Source organism: Ranitomeya imitator, chromosome 3 (assembly GCF_032444005.1).
Source record: "Ranitomeya imitator isolate aRanImi1 chromosome 3, aRanImi1.pri, whole genome shotgun sequence".
NCBI classification, from domain to species: domain Eukaryota; kingdom Metazoa; phylum Chordata; class Amphibia; order Anura; family Dendrobatidae; genus Ranitomeya; species Ranitomeya imitator.
The window spans coordinates 87,773,539-87,791,393 of NC_091284.1; the positions used below are offsets into that span (position 1 = coordinate 87,773,539).

The following is a 17,855-nucleotide window of genomic DNA, read 5'->3' on the forward strand; positions in this document are numbered from 1 at the left end:
AATGAACATTTAACTTTTTTTTGCAAACATTTTATTTTAGAACCAATTTTTTTTATTTTCACAAATGGAAAAAGAAAATGAACCACAAATATTGTTGTGCAATTTGTCCTGAATACGCCGATAACCCATATGTGGGGGTAAACCACTGTTTGGGCACACGGAAAGGCTTGGAAGAGAAGGAGCGCCGTTTGACTTTTTCATTGCAGAATTGGCTGAAATTGAGATCGGATGCCATGTCGCTTTTGGAGAGCCCCTGATGTGCCCAAACAGTGTAAACCCCCACAAGTGACACCCTTTTGGAAACTAGACCCCTTAAGGAACTTATCTAGATGTGTGGTGAGCACTTTGAACCCCCAAGTGCTTCACAGAAGTTTATAACGTAGAGCCGTGAAAATAAAAAAACTCAAATTTTTTCTACAAAAATGATCTTTTGTCCCCAAATTTTTATTCTCACAAGGGTAACAGGAGAATTTAGACCATGAAAGTTGTTGTGAAATTTGTTCTAAGTATGCTTATAATGCAGAGTCGGGAAAATAAAAAATATTTCTTTTTCCACAAAAAGGATTTTTTAGCCCCCAAGTTTTTATTTTCACAAGGGTAACAGGAGAAATTGGACCCCAAAAGTTGTTTTCCAATTTGTCCTGAGTACACTGATACCCCCAGTGTGGGGGGGACCACTGTTTGGGAGCACGGCAGAGCTCGGAAGGGAAGGAGCGCCGTTTTGGAATACAGACTTTGATAGAATGGTCTGCGGGCGTTATGTTGCGTTTGCAGAGCCCCTGATGTACCTAAACAGTAGAAACCCCCCACAAATGACCCAATTTTGGAAACTAGACCCCCCAAGGAACTTATCTAGATGTGTGGTAAGACCTTTGAATGCCCAAGTGCTTCACAGAAGTTTATAATATAGAGTCGTGAAAATAAAAAATATTTTTTTTTTCCACAAAAAAGATTTTTTTAGCCCCCAAGTTTTTATTTTCATAAGGGTAACAGGAGAAATTGGACCCCAAAAGTTGTTGTCCAATTTGTCCTGAGTACACTGATACCCCATATGTGGGGTAAACCACTGTTTGGGCGCACGGCAGAGCTCTGAAGGGAGGGAGCACCATTTGACTTTTTGAGCCCAAAATTGGCTGTCGCGTTTGGAGACCCCCTGATGTACCTAAACAGTGGAAACCCCTAATTCTAACTCCAAACTTAACCCCCACACCCCTAACCCTAATCCCAACAAACCCCTAACCCTAATCCCAACCCGATCCATAATCCTAATCACAACCCTAACCATAACCCTAATCACAACCCTAACCCTAATCCCAACCCTAACTATAACCCTAATTAAAACCCTAAGCCCAACACACTCCTAATCTCAACCCTAACTTCAAACCTAACCCTAATCCCAATACACCCCTAACCCCAACCTTAACCCTAATCCCAAACGTAACCCTAATGCCAACCCTAATACCAACCCTAATCCAAACCCTAATCCCAACCCTAACCCCAACTCTAATCCTAACTTTAGCCCCAACCCTAGCCCAAATTTTAGCGCCAACCCTAACCTTAACTTTACCCTAACCGTAACTTTAGCCCCAGCCGTAGCCCTAACCCTAACTTTAGCCCCAACCCTAACCCTAGCCCTAACCCTAACTTTAGCTCCAACCCTAACCCTAGCCCTAACCCTAACTTTAGCCCAACTCCTCTAGTTGCCGGCCAGCAAATCATGGCAGGCCCACTGCGCATGCGCCCACCATTTTCTTACTGGAGGAAGAAACCGGCGGCCAGGAGGGGACCCAGAAGGACCCAGGGACGCTGGTAAGTATAACAGGGTCCCCGATCCCCCTATTTCTCTGTCCTCTGATGTGCGATCACATCAGAGGACAGAGAATGACACATCGCTTTATTTTTTTTGTGGCCGCCGGTAAACAGTTAATTGCCGGCGATCGCAAAACAGGAGTCTATAAAAAGCGACCCCTATCATGTTCTTTGGGGTCTCGGCTGCCCCCGGTAGCTGAGACCCCAAAGATCTTCCGGGTGCCGGCACTGCGCCCGCCAGTTTTTTGGCGGGACAAGATGGCGGCGCCCATCGGGAGCCAAAAGAAGCACCGGGGGAGATGGGTGAGTATTGGGGGGCAATCGGGGACCCCATTTCTCTGATGTGCGATCACATCGGAGGACAGAGAAATTAAATGGCAAATCACGTTTTTTTTGGGGGTGGGGTTGCGACCGCCGGTAAACGGTTAATTACCGGCGATCGCAACCCGAGGGTCGGTAAAAACCCCCCGAATCATGTTCTCTGGGGTCTCGGCTACCCTCGGCAACCGAGACCCCAGAGAAAATCCGACTCTGGGGGGTGCTATTCACTTTTTCCACAGCGCCGTTAATTAACGGCACTGTGGTTCAAGTACTCTTAACTGCCGCTGTTAAAAGGCGTATCGGCTGTCATTAAGGGGTTAAAACTCCTTGTCTCTTGCAGAAAACTCTGTCCCTGACTTCCAGGACCTCTACGCACATTCAGTCAATATAGAGGTGCCATCAGTGAGACTCATAATAATTTGAACTGACGTCTAATAAAAGTCTATTATCAGGAAAAAAAACTTAAATTTACATTACTTAATATATGGCATTGTTGTAGAAGAATCAGCCTTAAAGAACCGCTCAAAACACTTGACTTGTTCTTACATTATTATGTAGGACAATTATGCAACATCTTCATCATTCCAGTATAAGTTGTGTTTTGTCATCTCAGCCTTCAGTCAAGGAAATATTTTCCAATAAATCATCCATTTATGATAATTGGTCGTGCTTCTCACATCACATTCTAGTGGAAATGTATTAGTGAAAAGAAAAGTGTTCAAGAGCAGCAGGTAAAGCTTTACAACACAAGGAATTATGTCCTCCAGAAAGGAAAAAAACAACATTTTATTCCCTACATAGTTACCGTATATGTATTATAAGCATCGACCAGGAGGAACAATATATCTGCAATTTCAACTAAAGTATTTATTAACTGTTGCTACGTCTAATGTTTTCTACATTTAAGGACGAACGTTCACTATATTTTTTATTTTATAGTGTATACAGTGTATCAGTAAAAAGAGGTAGAGGAGCTGATTATAGCATTTTTTAAAAAAAAAATTCTCCACAGTATTGTGGAGGGTAACAGAAATTATTGTCTGGGGTGTTTACTTTTTTTCCTGTATGACGTGGCTCGCCCATAAGAAGAAGTAACTCCAACAGAAAAAGTCAGAAACAACTTTTTTATCATGATCTGGTGAGATTTTGCACAACATTCTTATTTATCGGGACCACTGGCGTAAGATGCACTTAATTAATTAACCTCTTCATCTTCACCCCCGGTGATTTTCAGTTGTTTTTTTTCTTTCTCCCGTTCTTTCAAGAGCGATAGCTTTTCTACTTTTGCATCAACATAGCTGTGTGAGTGCTTGTTTTTTGAGGGACATGAGTTATAAAATTAGTCCACCTGTGTGTAATGTATTCTCATAATAACACCGCTGTTCTGTGAAGGCCTCAGAGGTTTGTTTGAGAACATTAGGGATCAAATAGCATCATGAAAACCAAGGAACACACCAGAAGGGTCAGGGATAAAGTTGTGGAGAAGAACAAAGCAGGGTTAGGTTATAAAAAAAATGCTAAAGATCTGAACATCCCACGGAGCACTGTCCAATCCATTATCCAAAAATGGAAGGAGTATGGCACAACAATTTTGTATGAATAATCCATGGAGGATAAAGTTCGAGTTCACGGTCCCAGTCGCTATTACCAAAATGAACTGTAAAGGGCTGGAAAATGGTAAAATAAAATGCTGCTTACTACCTGGTTCACAGGGCCTCTTCTTTCAGCCATCGCTCATCTCATCTGCCTGTTCTTCACTATAGGCTAGGACTTCTAACCGCAACTAAGCCTCGGGGGGGTCACAGTGTGTCCAAAGATTATATCATTGTGATGGCATTATATTCGGGGCGACCTTGCAATGCAAATATCTGGTCGCCTCCAGATGTTTACAATCTGTAATGAAGAAAAGGCAGATTGGGCGTCCAATGGTTGAAAAGAAGCCCTGAGGACCGGGCAGTGAGCAGCGGAGTGACTGAGGGAGTGAGCAGTGAAGGGAGTGTTAGAATTTTTTTGTTTGTTTTCTTCTATCCCTCATTTATTATGCATTGGTTTTTCTCAGAATAAGGAACATTCGATTTACGGTGAATAACTTCCCTGCAAAGTGAATTTACCAGGAAAATCCGTGCGAACTGGCAAACTCAAAGTTCAATCAATCCACTCATTAATAAGAACAAATTGTGGCCAATTAAAAATCAGACAGCACACTGACCAATATTATTCAATGGGGCTGTTCAGATGACAAGTTTTTCACACGGACTGAGTGTTCTAGTGAAAAAAAACCTCAGCATGCACTATTATTTTCCGTATATATTGGACTACACTTGCCTATTCAAGTCTAGGGGTGATCAATCAAAAAAATCAGATCCTATTTAGATCAAGAGTGTTGGATCCGATTTTCACAAATACAGCCATTTTTAACCCAGGACAATGTTTGTCACACTTTAAACTGATGAACCTGTTTGCATTGTATAATTGTATTAAATATCAACAACTAGGCAGCAGGAATCCACGATCTACTACAATAGATGACGCACACAACTATGCCATTCATACAGCAGTTTCTTTTTTACATTTTGCATTTGTTTCGATTAGCTTTTATGTGTTATGCGCCTCCTTTTCTGCTATGCTGCAGACTCACTGCAAATATCTTGATCTATTTTGCTCTTTTATAAAACTGTGTTTTATTGCATGTTATGACTGAAATCTCCTTTTTTTTGTTTGCACTGTTATTTTTATCGAGGGTCATGTTCACTTCTCAGTCCAGTACAGATACGTACATACACGCACCATAGATATTGGGAAATACATATCCGTCATTACTAAGTTGATAGCTATTAGCATTGTGTATTCATATATTTGTATACGGTTTGTGTCTTTAATCTCCCAATTACTTAGACCTTTAATGTAAATGCAGGTTCTTGAAATTATTACAAAAAATAATAAATCCCATTCACAATGTAACCTGGCCCCAACTCCGACGTATAGATAAATCACAAGTAAAACGATTATTATCCGTATTACAGCACCATATACGAGCAGTGTAAATGTGGGACTTACTGGGCTTTGCACATCTTTTCCCAGGCCTTGTGGTATTTTACAGGGTCTTCTGTTTTGGTTGAAGGTTCTAGCTCGGCGGAGTCTATATACTAAGATGAAAGGAAATGGAATAATAGTAAGAGATAGTTTCTGAATAATCTGTCATCATCGATAGTACTTCTCAACTTAGTATCATTTTCGACCACCCTGATCCGCCGTGTGAAGAGCGGGGGGTGGAGGCCATTCATTTTAAAAACCTGGACAACCCCCTTAACGGCATGGATGGTGGTACTTGTCTCAGTGTCCCAGGTACAGTAGAGTGAGACTCTCAAAACAGCTGACAGAGACATGAAATATTGTTTTAAGTTCCACAGAAGGAATTGTTGCTAAGAGTACAGCGAGCCATGCTGTTTTCTTAACTCCCATTCACTTATATGGGAGTTACAAAAACAGCAAAGCACAGATCAGCAGAGCTATGAACACCTGGGTGTAGCGCATATGCATGTCTAGGAAGCAGAGGCTGCTGTTCCCATGAGAAGTGCCTCCCTTGGGCATGTGCATCTTTTTCAGGTGAATTCCAACACCAGAAAAGCTTTGAAAAGTTGAAAAATTCAGTCGCCACTCGCCAGACGTTCCAGTGTCATCAAAAGGCGTGCACCTCTTCATGAATCCGGAGCATCTGCCTCCAGAACGCCCCCTCCAGAACAATGCCGGTCTTGGTCAGTCGGGCCCATTGTGCGGATTTTAACTTTATCAGATAATGAAGAATCACATTATTCTTTTGTGTTTCTGATTTCTGCCAGAAAACCAACTTCACCGAGCCCCTCTAAAATACTACTATGAGTATGTAAGAATGCATTTATATGACATCAAAATTGGTGAAATTGGTGCATGTAGGTGACATACATTTTGATCTGATCAAAATCTGTCTCATCTGCTTAAAAATCTGTCTGCTAAACACAATCATGTAACGACCAGGGGCCCAAATTATTATTGAATTTACAGGGTTTTTTGTCTAGTTTTCGGTGTTTTTTGCCCAGTTTTCATTTGATCATAAGACTCTTAATTTGTGCCTTTTGTCTTTTTTATGTTCACCTTTGTGGACAGGATTTACAGATGTTTTAGCTGGTTCATCATTTGCGACACCTGGAAATGTCACAAAATTTATCTCAAATGTCCTCCAGTCCCACTCTGGAGTAACTTTATGCGCACCATAACATTTTTTTGCCCATTTTTTGTGACATTTTGCAAAACATGAGACTTTTTAATGTAAATAGTCTAAAAAATAAAAAATAAAAGATTAAAGACAAAAATAAAGATGACTTTTTTACTTTGTGCAAAATATGTCAACCACTTGTGTTGCTTTAAAAAAAAAAAATTGGAGCAAAAACTGCATCGAATAACACAAGAAAAAAAGAAAAGTGGCTTATAAAATGTAGCTTTTAAAAACGCAAATTTAGAATTGGGGCCAGGAAGACAACGCCGTTACAAGGAATAGGAAGATTTCATTTTCAGGACGATTACAACAGAAGGGGAAGAAGAGAACATCTGTTACAGTAGAGTAAATGGCAAACTCAGACCAGTTTTATCATCTGTAAGATTGGATTGATTGGACAGAGACTTGTGTGTGCAAACCCAGCTTAAAGGGAATTTGTCAGCGGGTTTTGCTAATTAATCTGTGAGCAGCATAATGTAGGGGCAGAGAGCCTGATTACAGGGATGTGTCATTTTCTCAGCAACTTGCTATAGTTATAACTGTTTTATCAGCAGTAGATTATCACTGCAGGACTAGGTGTTGCGTGCTAGACAGTCCAGCTAAACTGCGTAACCCCGCCCCCACCACTGATTGGCAGCTTGCTGACAATGTATAGTGTACAGGGTTAGTTGTCAATCAGTGGTCTGGGCGGGGTTATACAAAGCTGAGCATTCTGAGCACTGCTACATGTGTAGATTAGTGGAAGCGATCATCGATGCAATCAGGATAACCAATCTACACGATGGCAGACAAGTATTTAGATTTGACAAGAATCTTGTAATAAATCATTAATGATTTACATCTATTGAATAATGCAGAAGACATACTATTGATTGTGGACAATTTGCATTTACACGACACAATCAATGAGCGAGCAATAATAATGTTTCGATTGTATAAATTATTTAATGAACGAGTGACTTGGACACATCGTTCGGTTGTTCACCTCATTTACATAACACAATTATGGTGTCCTATGAGACAGAAACGCTGGAATCTTGACAACTGTTTACACCTGTAAATGGGTCAGAAGGCTTGGAGACGATATTTCGCAGGCCGTGATATTTTCTGAACTGTTGGCCATCATGATAAAACAACAAAGACTTACCATTAAATTCAGCTTATGATTGATGGCCAGTGCAGAATGCTCAAGGGCTTTGAAGACTGATGTGTAACAATCACTTAGTTTAGTATATTTTCCGACCAGAGCAATGGAGCAGGTCTGTAGGAGTCGCTCGTACCTAGTAGAAAGGGTTACAATTAATGGAACTTGTCAGAAAATTACTAATTGTTTAAATCAAGTGTTTATGTTAAATATTTTAAGATTTTCTTAACTTATTTAAATTTTTTTTAGGTCACTTTAAAAAAAATCGTAAAAATATACTGTTATTATTCTGACCGATCAGCCACATAATAGACTAATCATCCTGTTCTGCAAATATTTTCAGTAGTTCCCTTATTGTCAACACAGAATTACAATGAAAGGTAACACAAGTAACACAGGATCCACCATTCACACTAGGTCACAATTCACCTCCCCCCTCTCTACACAGTGTTCTCTGCACAGGATCCTACTGATCTATTTCTGCATTTATGCTTTATTCTCATTCTTTGTTGATGTGACTTTGTATTTTTGATACAACATACGGATGTGCAATAATGTTTATAGAATCATTACGCTTATTATCTATAGTGTCTGAAGACCTTGTACCTCCGGTAGTGCCGTATACCACTAGCCTTGTATGGGGTATTCGCCGATCGTTGTCACATATCTATACATTTTTATTTATCACTGCTATTATACTCTGTATACTGGCTTACTATGCCCATTATAGTAACTATAAGATCAGAGCCCTGCCAATCATCATGACAGAGAGCTATGTCCATCACCATGACGGAGCGCCATGTCCATCACCATGGCGGATCACCATGTCCATCACCATGACGGAGCACCATGTCCATCATCATGACTGAGCACCATGTCCATCATCATGACTGAGCGCCATGTCCATCACTATGACAGAGTGCCATGTCCATCATCATGACGGAGCGCCATGACCATCTCCAGCCACTTTCTATTACACCTTATTTTTATGCATTTCTTCTGATTTTGGAACAGCTTATTTGGGGTATATCATTTGAGAAAACCCTTGGTTCATTTTTGGTGCATATATAGCACAGTATCTATCATTATGTTTTGACATATCACTTATCTCTGCCCCTTAGGTTTTATGAGCTATAAAGCTAAGTCACAATTCCAGATACAACCGATTTGTGGTCAAATGTACACAAACATGGGACAACCCACCAATCCAAACCAGCAAAGTGGGCATTCTTCTGCATTTTGGGGGCTGCCCTGATCCAAGGCGTGGGGCTTGAATGCCGAGGTTTGGAGCATTGAAATGTTGACAAGTATACAAAAGTAACGGTTTTTCTAAAAATGGGCACAAGTTCCCCACTTGGGACAACTTGGTAGAATGGTCCTTAGACAAGAAACTTATAACACAGTGCATTGCAAAGTGACAGACAAGGGGAAATTGGGCATTACAGAGTTTTCAGTCACATGTATGGGTGGCCTGTGAAATTTAGGAAAAGACAAATTCTCAAGAGAGAAAGATACTCTAAGTACAATGGCAATATAGAGGTACAATGCCTATATTAACTCAGAATGCCATAAAAGGCTATTTTAAAATGGATTTTTTTTTTTTGGTCGTCCAACCCCTTAAAGGGATTATCCACTATATCTTTATTTTAACTAATGTGTTGGAACGTGAGGTTGTGACACTTACTAATATATAAGTATTACAGGTTCTGTTTCAGTCTGCACAGCTCTCCTGTACTAAAAACAGCTGCTGATGGAGGAGCATGTGGCCAGACTTGTTCATCAGTCTCCTCCAACTCCTTATACAGCTTTTTCATAAGAAGTGTTTTCAATTGGAGAAAGCTGATTGGACAGGTCTGGTCACATGCTCCTCCATCAGCAGCCATTTTGTGATCGGGAAGTCTACAGTGAAAAGTAAAGGAGGAGAAACTGTAATAGTTATATATTAGTAAGTGCTACAAAAACGTGGTACCAACGTATTTGTTAAAAAAGATAAAGTGGACAACCCCTCTAAGGCATGTTAACAACTCTTATAGCATTCCTTTAAAAGATACAGCCCTTGTAAGAAATGACCCAATCTGCTACTGTAAAATGCCGAATTCTGTAATAAAATATCAAAAACTCACAAAGCCATATTTCAGTAAGAACATGAAACTGAGCGGATCAGATTATTCACCGGCACATTCCTCCGCTCTCCTCTGTGAAAACACACCGCTGATTAATCAATGATCCATCCAAGCCAATGGCCGTCTTATTTACATGCACTTTATAGTGATACGGATTTAAGAACATCTCAATGGTATATATTCGGTTTGTTCCATGGACAGGTTCCTAAGCTCTTACAGGGAATATGTCAGTCACTTGGACTACTTCAATTGCTTAGACAGGTTGTTTGGGGGGATATGAAAGTGAATTATATTTCGACATTCCTTCTACTTCAACCTTTTAAATAAAACAAAAAAAAGTAAAACAAATAATTCCTATTGATTCTGTCACTGGAATGTGACAGCATAAAAGTCAGAGAAAACATAGAATTACCTACACGAGGATGTAACAAATGGATTGCAATTACAGTTCAGACAATTCTCGAAATACTATTCTCCGGTGTCATCTAAAAACTGTTGTTGAGAGTGGATAAAAACAAGTCCGAGCTTAGAATTGATGCTTCTACACTGGGGCCAAAGTATATATGTCGCTTCTTTCCTCAACCCGATTGTTGAATTTACACTTGTTGTTGAAAGATATTCTACTGGTAAAAAGCCCAAGTGTAACAAAGGGCATGAATCTACCATGTCAATCTGCGATGGAGAAAACAAGACTTGTAATTATTAAGAAAAGTTAGAAAAAAAAAGCAAAATACTAGTAACACTTGTCCTAATATTTTCTTTGTGGCCCTGTCCAATATCACACACCTAAGGATGTGTCCACCGTCTGTACATCCAGTGCTGGAGCAAGACCTATAAGTAGGGAAAGGGGGCAGATTTAGAGAAGAGGAGATCCTACTTGGAGACAATTGTCCAACGAAAACCATTTATCATCTATCCACCAAATTGATGATCAAAGGGACCCCACTGATCATAAGAACAAGGGTCCCGAGTTGCCTGTTTCTATGAAGCATTGCTCAAGCACTATGTTAGGGGTCGAGTTCGCGCCTCTGCACAGGGGGAATCTCGGGCCATCTCTGCTGCGGTCTCCCATTCTTCTCCTGCCGCAGTGGAGCTTGCTCAGCGGAGACGTCAGTCCCAGCGTCTCGCTCAGTCTGACTCTGTGCAAAGGGTTACTGCTGCTTTTCCAGCTTCTGCTATTGAAGCCAGTGCTGGGCATGGGCGAGCAGACGCTTTTGGGACTAAGTCCTGCTTTTTCTCTTCTGAGCATGCCCAGGGTAAGATCTCTCATTGGAGATCAAGGGTCACATGCTTAGATACTGCAGCAAAACCCATTGGTTCTCGAGGAAGGTCCTGAAGTTGCTCAGGCTCTGTGACAGCCTCTCATTTGTCCTTCTAGGAAGGTCCTGTACGTGCTGCAGCTATAAAAGGTTCGCATGGCCGCGCTAGTATCAATCCAAGTATGTACTTTGCACCAGTGTGGTTATGAGTGAATATATTCAGGGACCCGGCTGAAATAAGCCCCTAGAATACCGGCACCTCCGGTGAGGAGATTGCGTGTTTGCATAACCACTGACTGCTATCAGTTCGGCAGTAAGCTTGTGCTCCTGTGAGGCTAACAGGGCGCAGTGCTTTCCTTTCATGGCTACTCTGTGAAGTAACAGAGCTAGTCTATACCGCCAAACAGTGCCACCATTAACTAGCAGCAGGTTCCTCCTGCACGGTGGACCCCGGGCTGCGAATGCACCAATTATAATAAACGTCTACATTTACTCGGTGCGTTCCGCTAGCCCTAACACACTATTGCTCCATTCAATGAGATAGATGAATGTACGGGTGTAACTCAAAATTAAAGGGCCCCAAATGGATCTCCACCGTGTAATGACAAGAAACTGCAACAACAGCAAAGTAGGAATATTAAATGCATAGATCAGCGGTTCTCAACCTGGGGGTCGCGACCCCGAGGGGGGTCGAACGACCAAAACACAGGGGTCGCCACCTCTCTCACCTCCCCATCCACCTTCCCCCGTATGCAGGCTCGGACTGGGGCACCGGGACACCGGAGAATCCTCCGGTGGGCCCCGCCCGCCCCCAGCCCCTGCCTCCTTCATTTGTCCCTGCCCTGCATGCGGCGGTGCACAGTTTATTATTATAGCCGGCGGTCAGCGCACATGCTGTACTGAAGAATGTGAAGTGCTGTGCAAGCAGCCGCGCGGCAGCTGCTCGCTCCTTCACATCTGAAATGATCACACACACTCATCTCGCACTGGCCTGCGACGGCGACGCCGAGTCTGTGCTCAGAGGCTCTTGATAAGAGCGGCCCGTGCGCAGCGTGGTGCGAGTGCCGACCTCACTGACTTCAGCCAGCACACAGCACAGTCCGAGGAAACAGCTGACTGTGTGACTCAGAGTCAGAGAGGAGAAGACAGGGAGGGACACACGCACCCGCACGACGCACTGTCTGCACTGAGTCTGCACTGTCCATCATCACCGACCTGTTTATTGTTACTTTGCCCGCCCTCGACTCCGCCTCTTCATCAATAAAACTGTGGTCTGACTGGAGTCTGGACTAAGGGTGTATTCTAATGCGGATTGGCTGACAGATGCAGGCAGGAGCAGCCAATCAGCATTAGTTTTCTTTGTGTGACCTCACAGGTCACAGCACACCTCAATGAGCTGTGCTGTGATTGGTCATCTGTCCTCCTGCCCAAGCAGCACACCACAGGTCAGGCACACAGGCGCGCGCACTGTCTGCAATACTATGATTGGAGGCTGCCTGGAGCTGAGGGACGTCACATTTTTTTGGATGATCGCAGCCAGTCAGTAAGGTGTAAGTAAAATATGCCTGCAGGCAGCCTGCAGCATAGTTTGAGACACTGAGACAGTTATGGGAGGCCCCCCTGCAATCTGAAGGTGACACAACAAGGTGGGGGTCCCCCATAGAAAATTTCTAATTTCCTGTGGTCCCCTCCCCCTTCCCCACTGTCTCCTAATTTACTGTGGATCACCTCTCCCACCATTTCACCTCTGGGGAAGGGGGCCCTCATGAAATTAGATGAAACAGTGGGGAAGGGCCCGGGGGCCCTCAGGAAATTAGGTGACGCTGTGGAGAAAGGGGCACACAGAAAATTAGGTGACACAGTGGGGAAGGCGCCCTCAGATATTTGACCCCTTCACAACATCCGCCTTACATGTATGGCGCATGTTAAATGCCATGCCACTGTCAATCTCTGACAGCCGCATTAAACATGTGGCGCCGACATGTGTGTGCATCAGGCTGTTGCAAAATATTGCACTGTTGTTTACTGTTATATTTAAACCCATGGTATGCCATGGTGAAATGTTATTTATTGGAATTCGTAATAAATATTTCTCAACATATACCGTATATACTCGAGTATAAGCCGACCCGAGTATAAGCTGTGCCATATACAATGCTCTGCACCGTTGCCCCAGATAGATACTCCACATAAAGCTGTGCCATATATACAGTGCTCTGCACCGTTGCCCCATAGCTGTGCCATATAGTGCTCTGCACTGTTGCCCCATAGCTGTGCCATACAGTGCTCTGCACTGTTGCCCCATAGCTCTGCCATATAGTGCTCTGCACCATTGCCCCACAGCTGTGCCATATAGTGCTCTGCACCGTTGCCCCATAGCTCTGCCATATAGCGCTCTGCACCATTGCCCCATAGATGCTCCACATAAATCTGTGCTGCTGCTGCTGCTGCTGCAATAAAAAAACACATACTCACCTCTCTTGCTTGCAGCTCCTCGGCGCCATCTTCCCGGCGTCTCTCTGCACTGATTGATCAGGCAGAGGGCGGCGCGCACACTATATGCGTCATCGCGCCCTCTGACCTGCACAGTCAGTGCGGAGAGACGCCGGGAAGATGGAGCGGCGCCCGGCGTGTGGAACGAGGGAAGGTAAATATGACATACTTACCTGCTCCCGGCGTCCCGCTCCTTCCCCCGGACAGCTGATCTTCGGTGCCGCTGCCTCCTCGAGTATATACGGTAATTGTTTTTGTGATTATTTATTATGTTTGATTTGTAGCAATGAGAATACAATACATAATGCATATCAGATATTTACATTCCGAATCATAACTAATAAAATTACAGTTTTAAAGTAGCCACCAAAATTATTTTTTGGGTTGGGGGTCACCGCAACATGAGGAACCGTATTGCGGGGTCACGGCATTAGAAAGGTTGAGAACCACTGGCATAGATAATAGCGCCATTTATCGAAGACCCCACATAACCCTGCCAAAAAGTAACGTGCTATTTCCTGCAAAACTACAATGTACTTGCACCTGAGGAGGTCCTCTCAACCTTCTGGGCCACAGAGAAGATGCTAGACACATTCCTGGGTGGTGTTCTTGTCTATTTCCATCAGGTTCAAAGACCATGAGTGGAGCAGTAGTGATAAGCGTGGCCACTACTCATTTCAAAGGAGGGATACAGGTTCCTCCTAAGCTGAGCACTCTAGAAATGATTATGGTTATTTTCTGATGATACAGTCCAGTTAATGTTTCGTTAGTTCCTTAAAAACTGTAGACTCCAGAAGGTCAAACCAAGATTTCAGTACTAAGTCCTAGTAATAAGAGAGTCAGGGCTCTGATAACTTCCAGTTAATTTTTCATGAAAAATAAAGTAGATTAGGAGAATAAAGAGTAATTTAACTGATTCTAAATCAGCCTCACAGGATCTCAAGGTTTTTGAAGAATATTGAGTGAGAGTTTTACTTGCTTGGTACTGCTTTAAGATACTGAATCCTTGAGTTGTCCTCTTCCAACAAGCTGTGAATTACTAATACTCATATTATTGGGGGTTTTTAACCTCTAACAATGACAACAGAGAATGAAAACCATTACAGCTTACAATGGGATTGTCACTCGGCTATCTGATATCTCTGAGTGGGACAGAAGTCTGGACATGGAGTAATATTCTTCTCCTACACTACTTCATATCTAGGCAGGGTTGTTTCTGAGGAACCAAATAACTTCTCTCTACAAACTCTACTCCTGGCAGTCATTTACTACATGGACAAAATTGTTGGTACCCTTCTGTTAAGGTACCTTCACACTAAACGATATCGCTAGCGATCCGTGATGTTGCAGCGTCCTCGCTAGCGATATCGTTCAGTGTGACACGCAGCAGCGATCAGAATCCTGCTGTGATGTCGTTGGTCGGGGCTAGAAGGCCAGAACTTTCTTTGGTCGCTGGCTCTCCCGCTGACATCGCTGAATCGGCGTGTGTGACACCGATTCAGCGAGGTCTTCGCTGGTAACCAGGGTAAACATCGCGTTACTAAGCGCAGGGTCGCGCTTAGTAACCCGATGTTTACCCTGGTTACCATCCTAAAAGTAAAAAAAACAAACGCTTCATACTTACCTTCCGCTGTCTGTCCCCGGCGCTGTGCTTTCCTGCACTCACTGAGAGCACAGCGGCCGGAAAGCAGAGCGGTGACGTCACCGCTCTGCTTTCCGGCCGCTGTGCTCATAGCCAGTACAGAGAAGCACAGCGCCGGGGACAGACAGCGGAAGGTAAGTATGAAGCGTTTGTTTTTTTCACTTTTAGGATGGTAACCAGGGTAAACATCGGGTTACTAAGCGCGGTCCTGCGCTTAGTAACCCGATGTTTACCCTGGTTACCGGCATCGTTGGTCGCTGGAGAGCTGTCTGTGTGACAGCTCTCCAGCGACAAAACAGCGACTCTGCAGCGATCCGGATCGTTGTCTGGATCGCTGCAGCGTCGTTTAGTGTGAAGGTACCTTTACAGTAAGAAACACTCACAATAATCACTGAAATAACTAGAAATGACAAAAAGTAATTTTCAATTTAAGTTTACTGAATATCAACTAATGAGAATCAGTCTTTGCTTTTAAATTGTGGTTCGACAGAAAAACGCAAAAAGAAAAACTAAAGAAACTGGCCTGGACAAAAATGACGATACCCTTAACTAAATAATTTGGTTGCACAACTTTTTGAGGCAAGCACTGGAGCAAACGACTTCTGTAACTGTCAGTGAGACTTCTGTACTGCTGATTCTTGATTTTATATGAACTGAAATAAGAATAGAGCTTCTTGCCTAAAAGGTAATATACAATGCATGTGTGTCGGGGCAGAGAAGCCCAGTTACTGCTTGGCAGTGAAAAGAAGAGTCAATCTAATCCAATCTGTGAATCTATATAAGGAGACAGAAAAGTCCCAAGAGGCATCCATAACAACACATTAAGCTGAACTCTACATCTGCAAGATTGAAAGGCAAAGACGATGTATTGGGCTTCAACTCTGGTGTAATAGTCACACGTCAGCAGAAATGCATAGAGGCGTTCATGTTGAGAAATAGAGGCAGAGAGGAATGTAACCGAGCTAAAAGTGGACTTCAAATATTTTCTGGACCCTGGTCCAATAGCAATGTCGGAGCCATGCAAACCTCCTCCTTGATTTGCTCATCCCCAGCACGTCTTCTGTTTGTAGGCCCAACAAAATGTAATTATTGCACAGAGACAAACGTAAGACGTTACACCGGGCCTACTAATCAGAAGAGGAGCTGCGATGCCAGTAGGTAGGAGGTGGCTTGAAAGAATCTGGTTTGTGGCCACTAGGGTTGAGCGAAACGGGTCGGCCAGATTCAGAAGTCGCCGACTTTTGGCAAAGTCGGGTTTCATGAAACCCGACCCGACCCCTGTGTGGGGTCGGCCATGAGGTCGGCGATCTTCTGATCTGGAATCGGAATTCCGATACAGAGTTCCGATATGTTTAAGATATCGGGAATCGGTATCGGAATTCATATTTAAGTGTAAAATAAAGAATAAAAAAATATTGATATACTCACCCTCGGACGCGCCCTGGTTCTCACCGGCAGCCTTCCTTCCTAAGAATGAGCGCCTGCGATGACGTCGCGGCTTGTAATTGGTTGCGTGAGCGGTCACATGGGCGGTCACGCGACCAATCACAAGCCGCGACGTCATCTAAGGTCCTTCAGGCACTAATTCTTAGGAAGGAAGCGTCCGAGGGCGCGTCCGAGGGTGAGTATATTCCTAATACGTATATACTCACCCTCGGACGCGCCCTGGTTCTAACCCGCAGCCTTCCTTCCTAAGAATCAGCGCCTGAAGGACCTTAGATGACGTCGCGGCTTGTGATTTGTCGCGTGACGCCCATGTGACCGCTCACGCGACCAATCACAAGCCGTGACGTCATCGAAGGTCCTTCAGGCGCTCATTCTTAGGAAGGAAGGATGCCGGTGAGAACCAGGGTGCGTCCGAGGGTAAGTATATCAATATTTTTTATTTTGATTCTTTATTTTACACTTAAATATGGATCCCAGGGCCTGAAGGAGAGTTTCCTCTCCTTCAGACCCTGGGAACCATTAGAAACCCAATGCACTGCATTGGGTTTCGTGTTTCGGCCGACCCCGACTTTTCTATAGGATCGGCCTATTTCACTCGACCCGACTTTTGAAAAAGTCGGGTTTTGTGAAACCCGACCCGATCCTATAAAAAGAAAAGTCGCTCAACCCTAGTGGCCACAGGTCCGGCCATTTTATATTTTGACTGAGTTACTTATATGGCACCAACATATATGATCTCTATTTAAGATATAGTTGTATGTTTCCTATGCTCGTTCAAGAGGGACCATGTTGGCCTGTGAAGCCCTGTCCTTTAGTGGAGCGCCATTTTTGACCACCAGTCAAAAAAACAACAAAAAAGCAGCAGAATAATCATTTCTGTGGCCTTTAGGATTATACAGAAAATGACAAACAGTAAGATCAACCATAGATTTTTTTAGTTTTAACATTCATTTGTAGGTTATGATTGTTTAATTGGATTGTACAGAGTAAGGGCGCACCAAGGCTGGTGCAGTTGTTTGGCTCCATGGAAGTGAATGGGTCTGAGCTCCAGTACCGCACACAACCTACTGACAGGTGCGGCACTATTCTTGTGAGAAAGCAGCCATGACCCCTTCAATAAGTCAGACCTAGTGTCAATGAGAAGCTCTGCACCTAAAACTAACTTCAGAGATCATACCAAGCTATCGCATACAGTCCGTGCAATGGCAGAATATCACTCTGGGGGGGTCACATTGTAATTAAAAACGACTTTTCAATATTTCACTTTAAAATAGCTCATTTGTGCTGGGGCTCCATTTTTGTTCTGTTGTTCTGTAAATTTATAAAGGGGAAGAACAAAAAAATCAATTTAACAAAGACAGAAAAA

The 17,855-nt window shown here is 43.3% G+C and overlaps 1 protein-coding gene across 3 annotated transcripts in view; it reads right to left on the bottom strand.

Annotated features, from left to right (window-relative positions):
• CTPS2 (CTP synthase 2) overlaps positions 1–17,855 on the bottom strand; it is a 307,360-nt gene that overhangs the window by 210,581 nt on the left and 78,924 nt on the right. For all 3 annotated transcript variants that reach the window (XR_011319771.1, XM_069761061.1, XM_069761060.1), the window contains 2 exons: positions 7,530–7,662; positions 5,188–5,276 (listed from right to left, as the gene is read on the bottom strand). Coding sequence is in view for 2 of the 3 variants with exons in the window: in XM_069761061.1 (XP_069617162.1) it covers positions 5,188–5,276; positions 7,530–7,662 (222 nt within the window). In the remaining variant the exon portion in view is untranslated. The remainder of the gene's footprint in view (positions 1–5,187; positions 5,277–7,529; positions 7,663–17,855) is intronic.